Source organism: Hyalella azteca, unplaced genomic scaffold (assembly GCF_000764305.2).
Source record: "Hyalella azteca isolate HAZT.00-mixed unplaced genomic scaffold, Hazt_2.0.2 contig4664, whole genome shotgun sequence".
NCBI lineage: Eukaryota > Metazoa > Arthropoda > Malacostraca > Amphipoda > Hyalellidae > Hyalella > Hyalella azteca.
In genome coordinates, this window is record NW_025934876.1 from 450836 (window position 1) to 475408 (window position 24573).

General features: G+C 38.4%; 1 protein-coding gene across 1 annotated transcript; it reads left to right on the forward strand.

The window, feature by feature from the left end:
- The first annotated feature begins 869 nt into the window (after window positions 1-869).
- On the forward strand, window positions 870-22980 carry LOC108664938 (neuroendocrine convertase 1). Its single transcript, XM_018151635.2, has 14 exons — window positions 870-1400; window positions 2882-2978; window positions 3731-3835; window positions 4312-4659; window positions 7430-7576; window positions 8125-8290; window positions 8718-8890; window positions 9165-9377; window positions 9849-9949; window positions 11040-11261; window positions 12128-12297; window positions 15229-15362; window positions 20479-20577; window positions 21056-22980. The coding sequence occupies exons 1-14, from the start codon at window positions 919-921 to the stop codon at window positions 21107-21109; spliced, it is 2511 nt and encodes an 836-aa protein (XP_018007124.1). The 5' UTR covers window positions 870-918; the 3' UTR covers window positions 21110-22980.
- The last annotated feature ends 1593 nt before the right edge of the window (window positions 22981-24573 follow it).

Sequence of the window (24573 nt, forward strand, 5' to 3'; positions counted from 1 at the left end):
CCTATAAATCGTCAATCATTTGTCATATATCATCTATACCCAGCATCCTCCTAAGTAGAATAAAATAATATTTAAATATAGGTGTAAAAACGACATTAAAATTTATCTATATTTTTTGCAAAAGAAATTGAAAAATATTTTCCATTACTTAACATATCTTGATTCTAGATAGTGGTTAATGAAATTCAAATTAACAGTATTCTTTTATATACTGTATATCCTTTTTCGATATGACGATGATGTAAACGTCAAGTTAAACTGACGTCACGATTTTGACACCTGTTTCATGCTCTAACTTGTGGAGTTTAAGGGAACACCTGAGCCACTCTGAACATTGGCTGACCGAACACTTGTTGCGTGTCAGTGTATCAGCTGCTTGAGCTGGAACGTTGGTGGCATACGCTGCTTCTCGTGCTAAAACTATACATTTCATATTGCTATTATCGCCTTATATGGATAATCGGATTATTAAGTTTACACTATAGATATCTTTGAGTGTGCGTCAACTCCCGAGCTGATTTGGTCAAGAGATAAGGCTTATCTTGATGGTGACAGTGACAGGTGACAGCTAGTGCCTCTCGGAAGCTGCACGGCGCAGAAGGTGGTGGTGTTGGGAGTGCCTTTCGCGTGGTGGCTCTCGAGAAGCGTGCATTGACGTGCGTTGCTATTGTTTTTTATGTAGTGAACATAACATCTTATGAGAGGTTGTGCTTAGAAACCCTTATATGCATCATATCATGTGAAAATACTAATGTCATATGACATAATTTGAACATTTTTGAATGCAGAATTAGTTGACAAGTTAAAAAAATTGTCCCTGCATTCCTGTAAGATTAGACATCGTCATTGACGATACGAATCCACATAATTATTATATTATTGTGTTTTCACAGAGAAATATAATACATAAGTTCCGCAATGGCCTTCCAGTCAAGCAAAAATTATAATATCACAATCATTATTTTAGCAGCAATAGTCGGACAAGCTTTAGTGCACGGAAAGGAATACACGACATCCGTCAAAAATAGCAAGAACAGCGGTGAAGTTCAGGAGAAAACAGCCGCATCAAGTTCACAGAAGGAAAGTGAAGAAAATGCACGGCTTATTGAAGAACAGTTACGTTCTATTTTTCAAGCTGAACAGCCATACATAAAAGACGATGAATTACACGTCGTGAAGGAGAACTTGGCCTTTCTGAAGGACGTGTTGGAGGAGGCGCGAGAAACTGAGCAGGCAGTTCAACCTGCTGTTACGGGCAGTCAACGGTCTGGGTTGTACAAGAAAGATTTGCAGCAATTTTATTCTCCTGTCAATTCCAAACATGTGGCTGGTGAAAATAGTTACGGTACTAACGAGGAAGATCTGGTCGTCGAAAATTTCCCCGCTCCAGTCGACGGCAGGTAAGCTGGCAGTAAAAATGATCATAATACCAAGTTAATATGAGTACTATCGGCTTTGCTCATCAGCCTCTCTGCTCATTCGGAATAGCTACTATTTAAACAAGTAGAATAGGCCTTCCAGTCAATAAACAGGTAAATGTCCATTCAATAAATAATGAAATGATTTTAATCTTCCACTGCACAAGTAATGTCTCAAATTAACTCTGCAAATTATAAATGTTTTTATACTGAAAACATTTTTGAAACGCTCAACACACTTGAATTATTAGCCCTACAATCAAATCATTAATACATTATCCCCATGCGTGCTTGTCCTTTCTTGTATTCTTGATTATCTCTTTTCGTATTTAATTACAAAAAGCACATCTAATGAACATACGAGACTGATGTAGGTAAAGCTATATACAACCAATGAATAAAACGAGCTTAATTCTAATTAGGAGGTCATTTTGCAAAATTCGATGTAAGGGAATTAAAAAGATTTTTCAATGACAACAAATCCACGATATTGGGCGCAGATTTGCCTTCAATGTCAAAACCTGAACAGTTATAAGGCAATTTGTGGCTCGGAGAATCACATTCATTATGTATTATATTTATTATATTATATTTATTTGTGACTCCAATTTATTATATTTATTTGTGACTCCAAGAGTCACATATATTATATATTATATTTATTATATTATACATATATGTGACTCCATTTATTGAACAATTAAACGGAGTAAACTGTCGTATAATTTATCTGGTTCAATTTTCACTATTTTAACATTCGAAGGCTGTATTTGCCTGAATAACTTTTGATTAAATGCTTCGTATTTGAGTCGAATTTTTTATTATTATTTATTATTAGTTATTACTATCAATAATTGAATTTATTAGAAATCTTGATCCATATATTTGGTGATTAGTTTTAGGATCAATTAAACCTGTTCTGATAAACTAAAATCTTCTGAAACTGTGGTGTCATTAAGCCTATTAAAAGGGCGATTCAGGCCTTTTTTAAAGAATTTTATGTTCCTTTTTTGTAATTTAGCATATTATTATTTGTGAGGAAGAATACGGAGAACTTCAAGACAATACAGCCTGAATATATTGTTAATGCTGTATACATACAGTAATTCCGGGGTTTATTTTTTTGCTGTCCTAAAGATCTTGCTAACTTTTTGTTAAATTAATCGTTCGTTGTTAAATTAAACATTCGTTGTTAAATTAAACGTTAAATTAAACGTTCATCCCCAGGGGCTTAGACACCTTGCAGTCCGTAAACCCTGTTCAGGATATCGCTGAGGAAGTTGGTTGCCATTTCCACCGGGTTTATTCAGTTCAACATTTAATTCTAACATTTACTATCGATGAATTACTTCACAGTTTACTCCGTTTAATTGCTCAATAAATGTGACTCTTGAAGTCACAAATATATATAATATATCATATTCTACTAGTATAAATTGTCAAATATCTTATTTGTAATGAAGGTACGGGTATCTGAACGAGTGGGTGGTGCATCTCGAGGGCGGGCCGGAGCTCGCCGCGCAGGTCCTCCAGGATCTTGGCTACCACACGCACGGGCTGGTAAAGCGCCTCAGTTAGGGAGTGAAGGAAATAATATACGGTTAAAAATTACTTTTAAAGACAAAACTTCTAAAAAATCCAGTGTCTCCAATGTAAAACATGTACAATGAATTTCTAATTGCAATTTCGGATATTAAAAAAATATTTTTTTAAGCATTTTAATACAAAAAAAAAGAAATTAAATTTTTAAAATTATTTATTCTGTCAATTGATTCATGCATTGTCTCCAACTTTACGCAAGTGTGCAAAATTTCAGATCGATTGGAGAGGTTAAAGTGTGTTAAATATCGATTATAAGATTTGTAGCAGACAGACAGACAAACAACAAGAAGTGAAGTTAAAGAGAAGTGTTTTAATAATAAAATGGTAGTAAATTTGACGCAATGCTATTGTTTGACGCAATGCTACCATTTGACGCAGTGCTACCATTTGACGCAGTGCTACCATTTGACGCAGTGCTACCATTTGACGCAAGCATATATTATAAGTTAATGACAGGTTAAATAGATTATTCCTGTTGTAGGCACTATTTATGTTACCAGCTCTTTTCACGAAGATGAAATATGTGCTTCGTTCATATTCTCATCAAGACTGTTCAAACCGGAGGCATTTAAAAAAATTTTAATTGCCTACCAATAATAATGAAAGAATGGAAAAAAAGACTCCTGCAATTAATGCAAATGCATTAATTGCTACCGGAATTTACGAAAAGAAAATAATTTGATGAGTTTTCAGAAGTAATTGTTTCGCAGGTCCGGGGCTTCAAAGACCTCTACAGAGTGGCCCGCAACGGCCACCCTCGCCTGCACAAGCGAGAGGCCGAGGAGCTCACGTGGCAGCTGCAGAGCCACAGCCAGGTGACCCAGCTTAGCTTAGCACTTGCACCTCAGGCATAATTTATTTATTATTTTATTCTTATATAGATTATTTTCATCTAATATTAACATATTGAATGTAACATCTATTTTTTAAACGAGTTTAAAGTTAGTGGCTACAACATGGCTAATTAGCTACTTTAGTTTTAAAATTAGCTCGATAAGTCAAACGTGTTTTACTACTTCATTTTACAGGGCAATTAATTTGCGTTTCGAGCATTATGAGTGTTTTGGGATATTTTAAATGGAAATAATGTACACGTTCATCCCTGATTATTCATAATAGTAGAAGGGATAATTTTGGGATATTTTAAATGGAAATAATGTTCACGTTAATCCCTGATTATTTCTTATAATAAAACATGGAAGTTAGGATATGAACCTATCGGCCGACGAAATTCAATTCCTTCAGATAATTTTTGAGATAATAATATATTATAATTGCTGGCGTATTCCAGGTTGTTTGGGCGGAGCAGCAGCAATCGAAGATAAGGGAGAAGAAGAGTTACTTGGACTTCATGGACCCCGACAGCGATCGTCCACTACGACGGGTGAAGAGGCGCGTCGCGGATGGAAACAACGTTCATTTTATGAATGAAATCGCGTCGCTTGAGAGGACGCTTCTAGAATACCCTGAAAAGGTACATTATCCTGCCCCGAGTCGTGCAGATCAAGAAGATGGCAGAGAGAAGAAGCAGCTGCTGGAGCGTATCGCTCGCTTCCCATCCACGAGCCGATCAAAGAACATGAGAGGAGAGTTGTCCGATGTTTTCAACGACGAGCTTGTTGAGAACCAATGGTATTTGGTGAGTACAATATTGAAATATTTGTTTTCATTTATACCTTTGATTTTTATTTTAGATGAAGCCACACATGTGGGCTTCACTTGGCGGCAACGAATGAAGGAAATCGTTTCCGAAACATATTTATCTTAAGCAATATATTTTATATGTACTTCTTTTACATTTATTGAGTAGCAAATGGACAACCATTCGGTAGTAGCATAATTTTTAGGATTACAAATTGTGTACTATTATGGTACACCTAAGCGAGATGTAGTGAACATGATAAGGCATTGTGCGATACAATTCAACGATTGTCTTGGGAAAAGCTAGTTGGAAGGCCATGCATTGCTACGATCTCACATCAGTCGCTGGTGAAGCATTCCATTTTTACCGCATTTTCTCATTTATAGAAAAAATGCACTATTGGGCTCGCCATGTCCGTCCGTCCGTCTGTCCGTCTGTCTGTCTGTCCGTCCGTGACTTCACGTTTTCGTCGACGAGAAAATGCGCTCTCTGTCACTCACTGCAGGGAGTACTGAGCTATATTTATTATGAGCTCAATCCCATTTATACACCATTCTATCACTCATTATATTTTCCCCATACACATGACTGATTCGGCAATGAATATCAATTAATTTGTGGCCTTGTGCACTCACTTCGTAATTGGCAGTGTTCTCATAAGGAGAGACATTTTAAAAATGACGTAAACAGAGGGATGCTCAAACGTATGGTTCCGTAATGGCATCTGTGGCTTCACAACAAATTTAGCTACACGTGTGCACACGCGCTAAACAGTATGCACCCAGCGATGCTGTGGCGTAATTTGAAAACGGCCCTTCATTACTCTGAAACACGCCTCATATTCTATTGCTACTGAACGATTCGTATAGGGCAACATGGGGCAGCGCGCCCTCCGTTTTTTAAACTCAATTTTTGATGAAGTTTTAATCGATACGAGGTGGTTCTTTGCTTTGTTTAAATGTACAACTAATGAGGAATGTATGATGTGAATTAGACGCCTATAGAGTCATTCAATTTTAATTGAAACACTATTTTGTAAAAAGTGTCAAAATGGGCCCATTGCCCCACCCCTGGGGCAATGGGCCCATGGGCTTGGGGCAAGGCACCCACCCTTCGTCCCTTTACCACAATTGCATATTTTTCGTTCACAAATGATAAAACAACACTTTACAGTTAAAAATAAGAAAATTGCAATAAAAAATATGACATTCATTCATTTATTACCAAATCAAAAAATCATATCCTTAACTTGAAAAAAATATACTCCTTGCTTAAAAAATCTATCACTGACGTGAAGAAAAATATTTCATTGACATTAAAATATATATCATTGACTTGAAAAATATATCCTTGCGATAAGAAAATCGTCCTTGACATGAAAAAATGTATCCTTGACTAGAAAAAATATATTTACTTGATCAGAAAAAACTTCGTTCCAGTTTCGTCCATAATCCAGATATTATGTGCAGAGAATTCGTACCTAATCGTGATTTCAGCCAACACCGTAAGAACTCATCAACTTTTGGCTCATTGGTGTTGACTGAAATCAACTTTTGGAAGGCAAGAGTCAATAACTCGATAAGGGGTCATAAATACGCATAACTGGAAACTAAACCTGCTGCATTGAGGCGGCAAATCAAAAATCAGGCAATATGAAGTGTAATTTGTAATTCAAAAAGCTGGTCATAGTTTTGAAAAGGTCGTTGAGACAAATCTAATGATGTATAACACAACACTTCACCATGGGCGCTTTGCCCCGTGACACGCGTGGGCCCGTTGCCCCACCAAGCATAATTTCAATTTATATCGTGTCAACATTTTATTTTAAAAGCTAATAGTCTAAACTTGATCTCTAAATTATTCTTATAAATATTACTTTCAAAATATAATTCAAAATAATTTCAAAAGCTCCATCTACAGTAATTGAAAACAGTTTTATTTAGCAGTAAAAAAAGCTTTTATCTGGGCTAAAACAGTTATTCACAAATAACTCAACATCGCAAACTCTTAGCAAAACGTAAATCCGTACACTTCGTCCCAGTGAAACTGTCGACCGGCGGTAGAGAACACGGGCCAATATCTGCCATACTTAGCGGGAAACCCGCTATGGGCCCATGACCCGCAGTGGGCTCGCTGCCCCATGTTACTCTATCCATCAAGCGCGTTGCATCTTTCTCAACGCTTTGCACGTTTAGTCCAATTTATATCAAATATTTCACATTTCTTTTAAATGTTTCGTATTTCTATTAAAAGTTCGCCCATATATTAAATGCTTCGTATTTATATTAAAACCTTCGTATATTATCAGGTGCTCCCAATTTCTATAAAACGCTTTAACTTTCTGACAACTGCTTTGCATATTAATCGAACTCTTTGTATTTCTGCCATTCGGTTCTATTCCACTACTGTTAAACGCCCTGCGTTTTACTTACAACCCAATATGCGCGACACGAGTTGGATGTTTATAAAACGATCTCGTTCTTAGTCTGGAAAATCCTCGTTGGTCTAATGGCTTCTTATTCCAAACAGACATCACATCTATAAATTAATCAGAATAACTGAAGATGCTAATTCATTTTGCTCGTGACACAGACGCTTCAGAGCGGGAATATTTAATCAAGTCGTTTCGACTTTGATTGATAATGCTTCTCACTTCGTTGAATTAGAGTGAGTGTTTTTAAGCTATATTGTCTGTGTTGGAAATGTCCATCAAAACCTCCAAATGCTTGTAACAAATCAACGGTTAACGTAACCCTAAAAACGTCAGTACGACTCGAGGGTGAAGGCGTCCTTGCCGCGCCTGGACCTGGGGGTGGTCGAGGCCTGGCAGCGGGGCTTTACCGGAGAGGGGGTGAGGGTCATGATCCTGGATGACGGCCTTGACCACCAGCACCAGGACCTGCGGGACAACTACGTGAGTACCTGCACCAGCACCAGGACCTGCGGGACAACTACGTGAGTAGCTGCACCAGCACCAGCACCAGGACCTGCGGGACAACTACGTGAGTACCTGCACCAGCACCAGGAACTGCGGGACAACTATAGACGTGAGTGAAACGCCCGCACTCACCTGTCCTGGGCTACTGAGTGGGACACTTCAGTGTTTCTAAGCCTAAGCTTCATTATATGCTTCATCTTCAATAATGAAGATAATATACTGTAAAATAATTTATTCATTCTCTTGGTTTAGAAAGGAGGCTCTGCATGTAATGCAGACAAAAGATAAACCTTCATTGCTTGCCGTTTTAATCCGCTGAACAGAAAAGGGATAATGTTCAATTGTAAAAATTTAACAATTAAACTATTGTTAAACTTTAACCTTCTTTCGGCCTTTTTTTAAAAATTTTAAATCAAAATTATTCGCAATTTTCCTGTCTGAATAAATATGTATTATATATGCTTCACAACTTCATCAGTTCCACGGTATTCGCGAATATCTCAAATTTATCAACGGCGTTTCAGGACCCGACCATCAGCTACGACTTCAACGACGACGATGCAGACCCGTACCCGCGGTTCGCCGCCGACGTGGTCAACTCGCACGGCACCAAGTGTGCCGGCGAGGTCGCCATGGCAGCCAACAACGCCAAGTGTGGCGTGGGAGTGGCATTCAGGGCGAGGATAGGAGGTAAAGTGAACTAAATAATACAAATAGCTGATCAAACACACTAGTCGTTTGGTAATGATTCGTCCTGACGATTACAGATAAATTTGTTTCGTTCACCTAGTACATTACCTAGGCAGGGTGGCCCAGTGGTTACAGTTCAGAGTACCAAGATTGGCGCAGAGAGGCGCGGGTTCGACCCCAGCTCTGTGCGCCAGTTTCTGGTCAGAATCGGCGAGGAGGCCGGGCGGTTAAGCACAGCAGAATTATTGTGGCAGTGAGTTGCGAGTTCGAGACCGCAAACTGCTGTGAATGTTCTGCGATGTTAAAATCGGTGACAAGCCTATGGCCTACTAAACCCTGAAACCGCTATTAGTAAAGCTATAGTAGAAGCCGCTGCATAAAAAATGATAATCTCAGCATGACGCAGTGACTCATCATGCGTGCCCAGGCATCCGCATGCTGGACGGTCACATCAGTGATCGCGTGGAGGGCGAGTCGCTGTCATTCGCCCGTGACGCCGTGGACGTCGTGTCGTGCTCATGGGGGCCCTCCGACGACGGCCTCACCGTCGAGGGGCCCGGCAGGCTGGCCACCGCAGCCTTAATGAAAGGAGTACAAGAAGTAATGCACATTAAATAAAAATTGTCATTTTGAACGAGCACAAAGATTATTCGGCTCCAACAATCCTTTATCCCGCAGTCACAAAGATCAGCAAATATTTACTTTGCCAACCGCTGTCTACATCAAGATTTTTTAATTTGACAATAGACGATATTCTATTATCTCGAAGCCATCAAGCATATAGCTGAAATACCGTACATAAATAAAGTCCATACTAATAAACCAACCCCCGCAATATCGCAGGACACTTTCCAAGTTATGTTCCTTAATGCAGGGGCGCGGGGGCAAAGGAACCATCTTCATTTGGGCGAGCGGCAACGGCGGCATGACGGACGACAACTGCAACGCTGACGGCTACGCCAGCAGCGTCTACACGGCCGCCGTAACGAGCGCCTCCCAGAGCAACAAGTTCCCCTGGTACGGCGAACGCTGCGCCTCCACCCTCACCTCCGTATACTCATCAGGGGCCTACATGGACCAGAAGATCGTGAGTTCTACTTCATGTACAAGTTTATGTCAGGAAAATAGTCATTTTAAAATAGACACATGTCAAATTTTGCTTCTGGCACATATTTCTGTCAATTGCATTCAATCGGCAACAGGCCATGGGCCTATTTCTTCAGTGCCGACACTTCTATTCTATTCTTCTATTCTAATTGAAATAATTGAAAAAATTGATTCTCTACTCAATAATTCAATGCTTCAATTGGTTCCGTTATTTGAAATACACTTTTATTCTTATCCGCAAACATTTGTGACAATTAGAAGCAAGTTGTTCAGAGTTCAAGCATTTTCTGGCACAAATTGAGGAAATCGGATTTTAAACGTTTAAGTTTAGAGATTGGCTTTTGAAATTAATGATAGTAACATTTATTTCGTTGCTGAAACTTGTGCACACAATCAGAAGTTCTATGATAATAATTTGTCAACGTGATTGTATGGGACGATATTGTTGCAGATATCGACGGATTTGAACAACACTTGCACCACGACGTTCTCCGGCACCTCGGCCGCGGCACCTCTGGCGGCCGGTATAGTGGCCCTCGCTCTGGAGGCGAAGTAAATACAATATTAGTTTACTTACTATTAACTTACATAATAATTTAATGGCCGTAGATACGATAATACGGGTATTCGAAGAGAGCATGCGCCCAGTTCGAGGTCATCATGAATGAAACATAAAACGTGCTCTTGATTCGCTTGATGATTTGAATCTTTCCATTAGAGCGGAATAATGTTTTCGACTCCAGTCAAAACAGGCCTTTATCGATTGATGCGGGCCATGTCCAATTCTCAGCACTGACTACCAACTTCACTGACCAATTCGGTGAAAATCGCTGCCTTTGAAAAACCAATCAACGTCTATCATGTACGGCTGGGCGGCTAAAACATATATTGCATCAGCTGAACGCATTTTATATCAACTGCTAGGCATTTGCTCATTTCCTTTTAGACGAATTCACTACAAGAATTCGTTTTCAGAGTTCTGTGCTAATCTGCGCTCTATTGGAAAATTATAATATAATTTTAATCAATATTATACTATTAAATAAATGTAATTATGACAATTGAATTAATTAGGTGTGACACCAGTGGGATGTCTCTAACATGAACAGAATTAAATGTCGGTGACTTGTTCTGCCGCAAAGAATTCTTGATACGAATATTACTATTCTCATGACACTTTGCTTGCTGCCTTTAGTAATTTTCAAGCAGGAGAATTTAATAGAATTTAATATCAAATAAAATGATGAGAAAATTTAATGAGATGATTGAGCGCTATCTTCGTTAACAAATCCTTAGTTAGTTTAAAATTATGTTATTAAAAGTTGATTTGTCATAAACTTCTTCACTGACGAACAGACTGACTTCATGCTAACCCCGAACTGATGCAAATCTCCGGATTGCACTCATTAATAAGTTAAAATACTTAAATTCTCATAATTTTATTGCAGTAGTTGGTTTCTGCGAAAAAAAACAATCTCTTGATTCTGAAATTACTCTCAAACCATCCATTTTAATACTTAATAAATGATGGCTGTTAACAAACTTATTCAAAGTTTGAAATCTTGCTTCAAAGGAATTTCAGATAGAAACAGACACAGGAAATAAATTTAATGTAATTAATTTGGCACATTATTTTTTGCAGTGGAAATTTGACGTGGCGAGACGTGCAGCACCTGACGGTGCTAAGCAGCAACTACGACACCCTGAGCGACAACGAAGGATGGCAGCAAAACGCGCTGGGTTTCTTCTTCAACTTGCGCTTTGGCTTCGGCTTGTTGGACGCGGAGAAGATGGTTACATACGCGCTCAACTGGACCACTGTGCCTGAGAAAGTAGTGCGCTCTGTTAATGCCACCCAGCAGCTGTGAGTGATTCTTCTTACAAATATCTCATCGTATTATAGGAGGATCACTTAAGAAAATTAGGAAAATTGATTTCAAATGCCAAGTATGCAAGGTTATGGGCATTTATGATAGCTTCTGGTAATGTAAAGCAGGAAGGGATTTAACGTTACAAACAGTCAAACAAGAACCGTAGAAATGCTGAAAATTTCTGAAAATTTTTCCTGCGACCGTCGGTTGATCTCACAATCATCACATAGAACAAACATCCCATAAGTGCATGATAGGAAAAATCTTCCAAGGGTCCTGCCTCTGCTTCATCTAATCATTGCTTGTTTGCTTGTTTAGGAGACGGTTTCTATTTTTGGATGTTTGGAGAAAAAATCGACTACGAATTTTATTTACAGCTTTGATTGACAGTGAAATTTTACATAGATGAAAAAATGACGAAAATAAAATATGTATATGAAAAGATATGACCATGAAACAAATAATATGAAAATTGTAACAGATTGAATGATACTCTACTATTGTTGACACGATATGCAATAGAACAAATATGTGGAGCTCTTATAGTGCATGGCACCTTCGAATGAAGACTTTGAATTCGAAAAATATTTTTACGTTAACATGATACATAGAATACGAAACATTGCGTGTACTCAATTACCGAATTCCTGCAATAGATTTTTGGGAAATTATTCCGCATCTCCAATATGTCATTTCTTCTCAAATTCAACCTACACTTAGGAAAAGTATTGAGACCTCTGCCCATGCACTTTTGCCCATATCTGGCTCATTTTTATTCTGGAAAAGATCGTATCAGTGCTACACGCTGCTAGTATGTCACTATTTAGGAAATTTGACCCATATATTTTTGTAAGAGTAGGCGAAGTCCGTGGCCGCTGCCACTGAGTGCGGCCACTGAGGCGCGTCTGGAGTTCGAGGTGACGGACGACGCGATGGACGGCGGCGTCTTCCTGGAGCACGTGGAGGCCGTGGTGACCATCAGCGCGCCCGTCAGGGGCGCCCTCAACATACAGCTCCAGAGCCCCCGAGGTACTAACTCAACTTATTCCTTATTACACATTGCATTTTTGATACATATAGGTAATTTTGAAGTAATATAGGTAATTTTCGTAGGTAATTTTGGATCGTAATTTTATTTTGTTAAATGAACATAAAATGCTTAATTGAAAATACGAAAGCTCAGCAGACAAATTACCCTTAATCAAAAATATGTCATTAAAATGATCTCATCAGATTTGACTGTTTTTTGGTACATAAGAAACCACAGTAAGATTCATCTGAGCTCATTAATTACTTCAAATTATCGCTGTCTAATATTTCAATCTCAGCTTGAAAGATACGTTTAGCAACTAAACTTCCAGATTAAAAACCTCCAATAAGACTCGTTGCTCCTGCCTTTACTTCAAATTTATGTGGATATTTGTTACTTATTATGAATATATTCTTAAACCTGGAGAAAATGTCGTGTGTACCTAGATTATTTTAATTTGATTTGATACTGAAGATTACAGGAAGAGAGTTGCCTTCATCGTGACCTTGAATCGTTATCATCAATAATTTTCGTGTGCACCTCGGTTCTTCCACATTCTAAAGTATTGCATCAACTTACGTCACTTATCATAATAAAATTCAGTTACATCAAGTAATTCCTTGCTTCTTTGTTCAAGTAATTCTTTGGAGTCGTGTGTAACACTGACTCCTTCAAAATACGTTTCCAGTTCAAGTTCGTTCGAGTATCATGCTGATTTTTGGCTTGCTGTCAAGTACGTTCTGTATGAGCTCGCACACGGAACGTTTTTAGTCTGAGTAGTCGTGCGGTAAACAGGTTCTCTGCTCTTCGTATCGGCGCTGAACTGGTGAAGACAATTATTGACCTCGCCGGGTTGCTTTTAAAGGGAATTTATTAGTTAACAATTATGAACCTTAATTCTCGTATTTAACAAATTTATTGATTCTCTTACTGGTCTCATTTGTTCATGCCGCGCATGGTATTGATGCATGATATTGATGTATGGTATCGATGCATGGTATCAATGCATGGTATGGATGCATGGTATTGATGCATGGTATTGATGCATGGTATTGATACATGGTATTGATGCATGGTATTGATGCATGGTATTGATGCATGGTATTGATGCGTGGTATTGATGCATGGTATTGATGCATGGTATTGATGCATGGTATTGATTGGTGTATAGGGTTTGCTAACAATGTATAGTTACGATGGTTCGATCAGTTTCAATACAAGATAAAAAACGTGATATTTCGCATTTGCCTTATTACAACCATGGAGAATAGCGATGAATTCTCCATTAAATTTATTAATTAATTTGGATCGTGGAAATTGTTTGAGCGTCTGAATGATGTTATAAATATTGTGATAAATGCGTCGTCCACGCAAGAAGATTAACTTAAATATGTTTAATATTAATTTATTCAATTACATGGATCGTTAGGCTCCCATATTCATTTCCGATAATTTCAGTTTTTGTGGTCGTTTCCTAAGGGCGAGAAGAGGTTTGGCAAAAACCACCATGTCTCGGAACCCTATAATGATAAAAGGGAATAAAATTATATGATGTTCGTATTTCAAAATGATACACGTATCTCAACTGATATGCGTATTTCAAATGATATACGTATTTCAAATGATACACGCATCTCTAATGATATACGTATTTCAAATGATATACGTATCTCAAATGATATACGTATCTCAAATGATATACGTATCTCAAATGATATACGTATCTCAAATGATACACGCATCTCAAAGTATCTTAAATATGTAGTGACTTTAGGTCTGTCTCTTATACACATCTAGATATCTCAAATGATACACGCATCTCAAATGATATACGTATCTCAAATGATATACGTATCTCAAATGATATACGTATCTCAAATGATATACGTATCTTAAATATGTAGTGACTTTAGGTTACTCACTGGAGACGTGAAGCTGCTTCATTCTACCAGAATGATCAGGAAAGTCAAGACGTCCGTTTAACCTTACATTTTATATAGCGACTGCCTGACCTGTAAGAAATTTTAACAACAGGCTCTAGCTCGAGCATCGCCAAACGTTTTATTAAGCTTAACCGGGAAGAACTGACTAACCAAAGTCAGCTATGTCATGTTTCAAGTTATTGATATCAAATAATTTTACTTCTATTGATGTCGGACTGACAACATCGCTGATACAGTTGATGGCCGGAGCTACGTTTCTATCTTAATGTTCCTGAATTTTTTTAATGTTCCAAAAAACTGCGCAAATAATTGAATTATTATTAAATTACTGGCACATCAAATTAAATTGATTTATTATTATTCTAACATGCCAGTTCATTGAATTTTTTAATACTAACCAGCTTACTCTCTAGCCTAAAATTTAATCACTCATTTTTTTAGCTAAGACGAGATGAGATGCGGTAAAGAATAAGCATTTGCCTTATCATATATCGCAAGGTGAGCCTACGCCTGGCATAATGTATTTGCTCTGAGTCGATTAAGATTCTTCTCTCGTGAGATATCGCCAGTTTTCCAAGTTATTCAATTTATACCTTCCAATTGCTACGAGAAAGATTGCCAGAACATCAGTTCGAATTTGAACCGTCCCTCTACCTATGTTTCGTTGCACATGCATTCATCCCCGGCGACTCTATTGCTGGTTTAATGCTGGTCTAATGCTGGTCTAATGCTGGTCTAATGCTGGTCTAATGCTGTCTCTTATACACATCTAGATGTGTATAAGAGACAGGTCTAATGCTGGTCTAATGCTGGTCTAATGCTGGTCTAATGCTGGTCTAATGCTGGTCTAATGCTGGTCTAATGCTGGTCTAATGCTGGTCTAATGCTGGTCTAATGCTGATCTATTGCTGGTTTAATGCTGGTCTAATGCTGGTCTAATGCTGGTCTAATGCTGGTCTAATGCTGGTCACATCTTGCCGCCACCAGGCACGAGGACGACGCTCCTGACACCCCGCGACAAGGACACGTCCAGCGCAGGCTTCCTGTCGTGGCCCTTCATGTCTGTCCACACGTGGGGGGAGGACCCCCGGGGCACCTGGGTACTAACCATCGTTGATAACGTGAGTCTTGAATTGTTTCTAACTATGTTTATATTCATTGCTTGGATCGTATTTTTCATGGGTCTTTAACAACTACTTTTTTATTTTTTTGGGCTCAACGATCACAATAAGTGTCCTATACCTATGTGTTGTCCTATACATATGGGTTGTCCTTTACTTATGGGTTGCCCTATACTTATGGGTTGTCCTTTACTTATGGGTTGCCCTATACCTATGGGTTGTCCTATACCTATGGGTTGTCCTATACTTATTGGTTGTCTACGTATGGGTTGTCTTATGCGTACTTGTGTGTTGTCCAATACTTATGGGTTGTCCTATACTTATGTGCTTTCCTATACTAATGGGTTGTCTTATACTTATTGGTTAAAATATTAAGAATATTTCAATAAGTTCAGAAGTTTATAAGTGCGTCCAGCCGCAGAACTCGCGTATCTCGGTGATCCACGAGGAAGCATTGCCATCAAGGCCCCTGTTTACATACGCAACATACGCAGGGATGCAAACAACATGAATGCATGTAAATTCATTCATGGCAATCATATAATAGTCAATTTATCAAATTTATATACTATTGAAATTGTTGCACATAATTTATTAAGAGTAGAAAAATGAACTGGCACTTTTAGCTCTACTGAGAAGTTTTATGAATTTCTGAAAACTGCTAGTTGGAATGAAGCGGAAATTTTTTGTTTTGCTTGCAACTGCAAAACAGAAGAAGCTTTCTTCCTATGTTGCTCTTGCAAACAAAACATTTCGTGTATTAACTGCTGATAACTGAAGCCTACTGATAAAACTTGACAAGCCAAGTGCTGATGCTACTTGTATGATTGGTTATTATTAATAGAATCTACTCTAATTGTATAGTAAATCTTCATATTCAACATAATCTTCATTATTTTGAATCATCATGATTCAACTGAATTGAATTTAATTGAATGCAGAGCATTCAATTTAAATACGTTATGTAGCAAATACGTTACGAGTTATCGAGATTTCATCATTATCATTTTAAATTGATAGATGTAATGAGGAGATTTATGGACATTGACAGTCAGTCGTGATGCCTATCGAAATTATTTATCATAAAGAATATTCAGTTAAAGCATTTATTTCCTGAAGCATAGTAATCATATGGAGCTAATGATAAGAAACAAGATTTATTCGCAACCAAAGAATTGCCAGACCTTGAGTGTGGCGTGATGAATATTCTTATATATAGTCTCCTCGCAGACAGGGATCGACCCACGCGACATAACTTTCCGCCTTGCGCTCCCTCCGCGGGAAGGGCGAATTCCCTAAAACTTTCCTCCTTGAACTGCATGGGAGGGGGAGGGGTGGGCTGCAAGCAGCTCAGAACGAGGGGGGAAGGAAGGGGGTGGTCAAACACTTAGCTAGTTTAAAATACTCTGGCTTGCATACTCTGGGTACTCTCTGGCTGGCATAAAATACTCTGGCTTGCATACTCTGGGTACTCTCTGGCTGGCATAAAATACTCTGGAATGATATTGGGGCGAGGGTAGGGGGCTTCAAGCAGATCAGAATAAGGGAGGGGAGGTAGGGGTGGTTGAACGCTTTAAAACTTTCTGACTTGCTCTGAAATTGGGGGCGAGTGAGGGGGGCTGCAAGCTGTTCAGACTGCGAGGTTGGGAGATGACGCAGTAAAGCGCACCGTCTTGCACAGCCTTTGGGAGGGGGGCTCTTATGGGGGGTGGAGAGGCGAAGCAATTAAGTGTTTGCTCCGTTTGCTGCCGTCGAGGGTGAATCTGCATCCGGCACATAATTAAAAAAATGGATCTGAAATTAAATTTATAAATATTTCTACTATATTTATCCGCGGTACGAGTTTTAAGTACATATTTAGGAGTTGAAAATTCGACGCAATCTGGAAAATGTTTCATACAAATTTTCTGCTGAACGCAACTCGCGTGAAGTTTAAGAGCATCAGATGTCGGCTCTCTTCTTTCGGTCAACAAAACTCTGAGGAATTTATTACCAGAAGAAGCAGCGGACTTATATTGACCTTCAATTTACCATTTTTGGTGCAGCGGGTCTCGCCGGGAAAGATTTAGACACAAACAGGCTTCGCGACCGCAATTATCCCTGAACTTTGACGCGGCCGACACTCGCTTCGAAGTATCTAGAAATAACAAGTAATGTGATGCTCACAGAACGTTTATTTGTTATTTTGTTCTTTACGTTGGGGTGAACATTGTTCCCATGAGTCGGTAGTACTTGTCGACAGGCAAGTTGTTTCCCGAGAGTCGATAGTACGTATCTACTGGCAAGTTGTTTCCCATGTGTCGGTAGGATGTATCTACTGGCAAGTTATTTCCTGGCAGCAAATAGAGTGCATCGGCTGGCAAGTGTTGACAGCACTTATCCACTGGCAATTAGTTTCTCGCGAGTCGGTATAGGCATGTATACTGTATATCTAGATACTCATCTACTGGAAACTTTTTTACTGAGGGTCGGTAGTACGTATCTACAACCGCAGTAGATCTATACAATAGGGTTACATTTTCCAGTATTTACTATAATAAATTGCCAGTTAGTATTTGTTTGGTTAAAACACAGAGAAGTTGCCTTATGCATTCGGTGAAATTTTAACAAATTCTAATTCGTGTAATTAGAGGTAGTCGTTTAAAGTTAGGCTAATGAAATATTTTTTCCCGTATTTCAAGAGTTTGTTTACCGGATATAGCGATGATAATTTGTTGGTTGATAAACTTGAAGTTGTGCAGTTGAGCACAGCGTTCAAAATCGTACCTTGGTAGACCAAAAGAATATCACTATCATTCTATTACTTGAATGCTTCCAGTTTCCAGATTGTCCATTGTTGGGGCTCTCAGAACACCCAACTAGCCTACAGGATCGTATAGGTTCTGGATATTAACGAGTACTTATTAAAACAGTTTATTACACTTTCAATGAACACAATAAATAATATATAATAACTTCGGCACATTAACACTTCAACACTTCATCTTGGATGCATGGCTTTCGAGACTAACTCTTGACTCTGAGATTTGAGATTTAAGACTTTCCTACAAAAGAAACAAATAAAACAGATAAATAATAGTTACCTAAACATTAAAGTATTCATACATATATAACCTAAGTATTTACACAATTTGTTCACATCAATCTATTCACGTACATATATATTTACATGTCCACATCCTAACGCAGCACATACCTCCGCTCCGGCTTTCCACAACAGAATACTACACCTTTGACAAATTCTATGATCGTTCGGTTCGATCGCTCAACAGCCCCATTCCCTTGCGCTCTGTATCTAGTCGAGTACACATGACTAATATTGTAGGCAGATAAGGTACTTTCAAATTCACTAGACCGAAATTCAGGACCATTATCGCTCAACATTCTCGACGGTGACCTAGGCATACATGGAAATACAGAATTGTTCAAGGCATTACAAACAGAAGATGATTTTTTATCTCTAAGTGGCTTGGCATACAAAAATTTAGAAAAATGGTCTACACACACTAATACAACACTATTGCCACAGGATGATATTAGGTCATATTTATACGTATAATAGGTCATATTTAGCCGTCCGTTTTTATTTCTATCCTTTACACCATAACTATAAATAATGCCGTATCCAAAAGACTAATTCGATTTGACAAGTCCAAATTTCGAGCACTATTAAAACTGTACAATGACTTATTTTTAGAGTAAAAGGGAAGCTGCACAAATATTCTTCTGACTTTCACAGAGATGTACGATCTGCCCTCCCTCAGAAAATAATTTTAAAATTCTACCTGCGATATAGTCAGCAAGTCTTGCAGGAGTTTGTAACTACACTACCGTAGTTTAGCTTTCAAATCATCTCTCAGAGGCACATAAATGGAGTCTTTGATAAATGTTGCGGAATCAGGGAGGAAATAAACTTAGTAATCCAATCTTTATTCAACAAATGTTGTTACCTGCAAGAATAATAATCGATGTAAAATACTTATCAATACAACACAACAAAACAATATAATATATAACAAAAGTAACATTTAAGAGACTACAATGCAAGTAAACTTACATTGTAGCTACAAGAAGGGAGAGATCCGTTCATATATACTGGATACAACAAAGAGACTGCGAACGAGCGTTGGAGTCGCGCGACAGTACGTCATGATGTGACGTAGTAAAACTACAGTTCTTTATTATGACAATAAATTTTCACGAGGAAAATACATCCCACACTAAATAGAGTATAAATTTAAAGTATTAATAAGCAGGAATCAAATGAGAGATCAGCGTTCTATGTAAAACGTGAGTGTGAACGTCTCTTTCTTGTAATAGCGTTCACTGCATTCTAGGATTGCATGGATTATATATATCGACCGCGGGCAAGGCGGGCTAGTATAACTGACTAGTATGGCTATGCTAAATTACTCGACATCGCATCAGCAGAAGATCACGTACTTTTGATTGTATTCTTCCTACTATATGCATGCAAGCTTGATATTCGGAAAAAATTCATAGAGGCTTTTACAGCATATAATATAAATGTTTTAAAGGCGCACAGAGATAAATTTGGTAGGTTGAGATCATCGAAGCCGTCAAGCGAGTATTCGAGTCGATGTAATCACCAATAAAAAGTTATCTAATGCGAACTGTCAATGTTCAATGTTAAGTTATCTGGTTTCACGAAAATAGCTATATTAATTTACAAGCAATAAACAAGATATAATTAACGAAAGACTAGTGAGAAAATCGGGGTAAGAGACTTGAGTGTATATCGATGATAGAAGAAGTTTAAATAAGTTACTGCACAAAATTTTGAAAAGGCTGGAAAATTAAATTCAGCTGAGGATGCATCAAACTATGTTGTCACGATGAATTGTCAAGGTTCAGTTAAGAAAGTTATTTAAACAATCCTAATGGCAAACGGTTCATTAACTTAGGAAGCGTAACATTTTAGATATTCCATGATTCTGGAAATGTGCCCTGATTATAGGTAAATCAATTCAATACGAGGCTAAGAAGAAGCCGGGTCGTCTGTATCAATGTTGAATGCATGGCTATAAAACATGCTTGACTTAGCCAATAGCGTCTCAGACACTAGGCGTTCACCATTTGTTTCCTCTTCTTGCAGTCGCAGTCAGGGAACTCAGGCGCTGTGTCGGAGGCGACGCTGGTGCTACACGCGGCCACCGCCGTGCCGCCCTACGCCAGCGTCCAGTACCCTAAGCAGGTATGAAGCATCGTGAATATTGCCTTCCCAATTAAGTTTAACCTAGTAATTATGAGCGTGAAAACAATTAAAGTGCCTTGTTTAGTTATTATGTAGGTATTAATTACGATTACGAGCTCACCAAAAAATAATATGCGCAGCTGGGATATGATTCCAAGCAGGCATAGAATTAAGAGCAGATATAGGATTATAAAAAGACACTTCAAATTCATTCCACTGAAGAGAGCCTCAAGGATAGGTGTCAGCTAGAAGTATTAGAGGTATGGCCTGAAAGATCTGACATGAAGTGAATAAAAATGTATAAACATATATAAATTTATTTTGAGCCAGATGAGAATAAGCCAAATAAAGATCTCAAAAAAGGTCCCACAACATTTCTGGTCGACTCATTAACGAATAATGCATATAATACCTTTTTTTGGATGGCAAAAATATGAGTGTGTATTTAATTGTAATACGGATTTATTTTTTTTTTCAGTACAATTTAGTCCGGTCAGCTGGCACCAGCAGCAGTTGGAACAAGAAATCTTGAAAAAGAAAACCCGAGGAATGTGCCGTTTAGGGGCTCAGTAAGCCCTTCCGTTGAGCCTGAGAGTTCTTGGCATGAATGCACGATTGCCATCATTAATATGCGTTCAATCGGGTTACTAAGATAGATTGAATAAATTGAACAATTAATTAAAAGACTCATAATCGATTTAATCTCACTTGAATATTTGTGTAGTTGATCGGTAAATTCTTGACATATTTTCTTAGCAACTGACTAAAACATTTCTCGACACGAATCCCAATCTGTTTTTTGAGAGTTTGTAGATGACTTGCTACCTTAAACCTGTAAGGACGATTGAAGAGAGCTCTAAAATCTTCACACCATTCAGAAAAAGTTTCCGTGAACTCACACCTACAAATACAAAAATTCTGCTTTTATCTGACATGTACCTAAATTTTATTCTCAATTTAAACTCGGGAAATGGGATTGCATTTTTATGACTGTAATACCTTATTTATTGAACATTTTAAAACGAGCCACGTATCTTGAAAATTTAGCTTGCAATGGAAGCCTACCAGTCTCGCTCGACTGGACCGTGTTCATTTTCCTTGAACCTGCTCCACGGGATGTGGGGCTCTGCTCGGAATTCCCCTTCAAATTTGTCTTGTTTACACAGCCTAGTCTGGCCTGACGAAGGCGGTCCAGTCAATCGCCCAAGAGAGTAAGAACAATTATTTTCATTTCAATTAATTTTCAGCTCCCTTTTTAGGTCTGTATGATTATGACTAAATGAAAATTCCTAATGGTGAGCTTTATGCGCTCGCGATGAACATTATAGTGATATGAGGTGTGGGGTGGTGTTTTAGATTGAGTCAGTTCATATAATTCCCATTACTAGTAAAAAAGGCGAGTATTTAATTAAAATCAAGATTCTGCGTAATGTTTTAAGAAAATTGAGCCAATGCCGGGATGGAAAGATCACTAGGATAAATATTATGAAGCGAGAATGATAGAGGAGCGAAAAGGAATCGGATGTGAAACGAATCCCTTCGCTGGAGAATAATCTAGTCTCCTAGTAACGTAAGAATTTAATTTATCTCACACATGGATGGAATCCACTATCACTTGAGTGGAATCCACTCTCACTAGAGTGTAATCCATTTGGATATTACCCGCTGCTGGACCTTGATACAGAAACTTTGATTAATTGTCGCCCTTTAGGTGGTTAAAATAGGTACTGCGATTATTTGACGGAGTTAGACAATAGACCTGGAAATCCAATGATTGTCTTCAAGTCCCTGGAAATCCAATGACTAACTAAACTTGTGAATAATATTCCAAGGAAAATCATTAGCTTCTTACAAGAAGAAATGAAAACTTGAACGAATCTCATAGTGAAGAAAATATGGAAACTTCTAATTTATTTGTGAGCATAGTACGTTAAAGTTGACATATCTGTCAAATGGCTGTAATCCCACGAATTTGTTATTTTTGCTTAGCTTTTGTTCCTCCGAATTTTTGTGGCAGCTCATTTATAGCTTGGTGAATGTGGTTTTCTATCAAATAGCTAAATATCGCTAAATTGGAGGAAGAATTCAAAAGTGAAATATATGAAAAATTTCCTTCAAGTTCAACTGAATTAATACTATGAACTATCCACCGTAATATTTTTCACCGATTTGATTTCAAATTAATGATACGATCGGAAGAAGGGAGGAAGCAGCCGGTCTCTACTCGTTGATATTAATAGTGAGCAGACAAACAACGAAGCTGGTTCAGACTTCGCAGTGGAAACTGTCCTTCGCTACTTAAAGATCTCGTAGCATCGATTCAAGGGACACCATAATACTTTCATATTTATAGCTGTGTGATATTTCAAGCATAATGGACATAATAAATATAATGCGCACGAATTGCTTCTCTTTGATTTAATCCGCAACGAGTTATTCCGTAGGATCATGTACCTCATGACTCCCGATCATGTACCTCATGACTCATCATCTTGTAACAGGAAGTATAACATCCTAGTAATGCTGCAAGTACTAATTTATGTGCTGGTCAATCGGTTTGACAAGCACAATTTTGAGCCGTCACTCAACATGTCACCTCCAGACCGGAGGACCGAAGAATGAGACCCTCACTCGAGCGACGATTTAGACCTACACCAGCATCGTCATGAGACGCCCAGACGCCGAAGGCTCTCATCAGTAGACATCATCTATCATGCCACTTCTCCCGAATATATTAACTTATAAGTATTTAGGACGGAAAGGAACACTTAGTGTATTTGTGCAATATTTTATCACACATATGATCGTAAACGATTGCAGGAGAACGTTCTTGAGAATAACTTGTCAAAGGCACTGAGTCATGACAGTAATCTTTTGTTCTGTAATAACAATTAGAGAAAGGCAGATTTTGCGGTGGACAAGGGACATAATTCTACCCTGTCTCCAACGTTTTTAAGATCAGTTGTGAAAGTGTGAGAGCATAAACGCAGCCGCACTACACTCGTACATTGCGCGTTAAACCCACTGGAGTGACGCAGTTCCGGGACGACGCCTGAGTCTTGCGGCAAACGTTCGACGGAGTCATCAGGTTAGTCGTTCGTAGTCATGACTGGTCTGCCAGCCACCTCATTACGGCCTTGCCTCCGGTTCACGTCGGGACTTTGAAGAAACGTCCGGTCATCGTCATACCGCATTTGCTTTGCCTGTTGTAGCAGTGTTTGTCTGCGAATTGCCCTATGTTTGAGAATGGTCGAATGAAATTGACATCTATAAGTAGGTTTGAAGTCTCCGACAGTGGTTCCCAAACTTTTTCTATTAATTATCCCTTGGAGGCCTTCTATGGTCGCGGTGCAACACTAGGTACACGTTGCGTTCAACCAATACAATGCAGAGGCCCTTGCATTTTATGTTATTACTTATTAATATCAGCTGCGTATTATTTGACACAAATTTAGCGAATAATCTATATTTAATGTTTGCATTAAATGGTGGGCTGCTGGCACTATATGGATGGCGTGTGGAAATAGTGGCTAATTGCTACTATTTCCAAATATTATCTTACATAGGCATAAAATATTGATCATTGAAATTTCAGGCGGTAAAAAAATTGCGAGCCACATTTACACTGCATTATAAACCAATAGTCTAGAACGTAGCCAATATTTTAGTAGTTTTGTCAATAAAAACTGCTATATAGGCAGTTATTTCAAGATTCATGGAGGATGGTGTAAATTAAGGCCCGTTGCCTACAGTCGTTTGAGAACGTTCACACATGTTCACGTCTGTTCTGTTAGTTCATTAATACGCACTCGCAAACATGCAGGAGGAACTACCGCCAACGTTGCCTGAGCGCGGTGAAGTTTCAAGCATGCCACGTGCATCATCAAAATTTTCTAAACCGATGAATGGTTATACTCTATTTAATAGCAATTTATGTGGTCGACTTTCATGACGTGAAGAGCTCAATTGAAAATCTAGGTTGAAAAAACAAAAGTT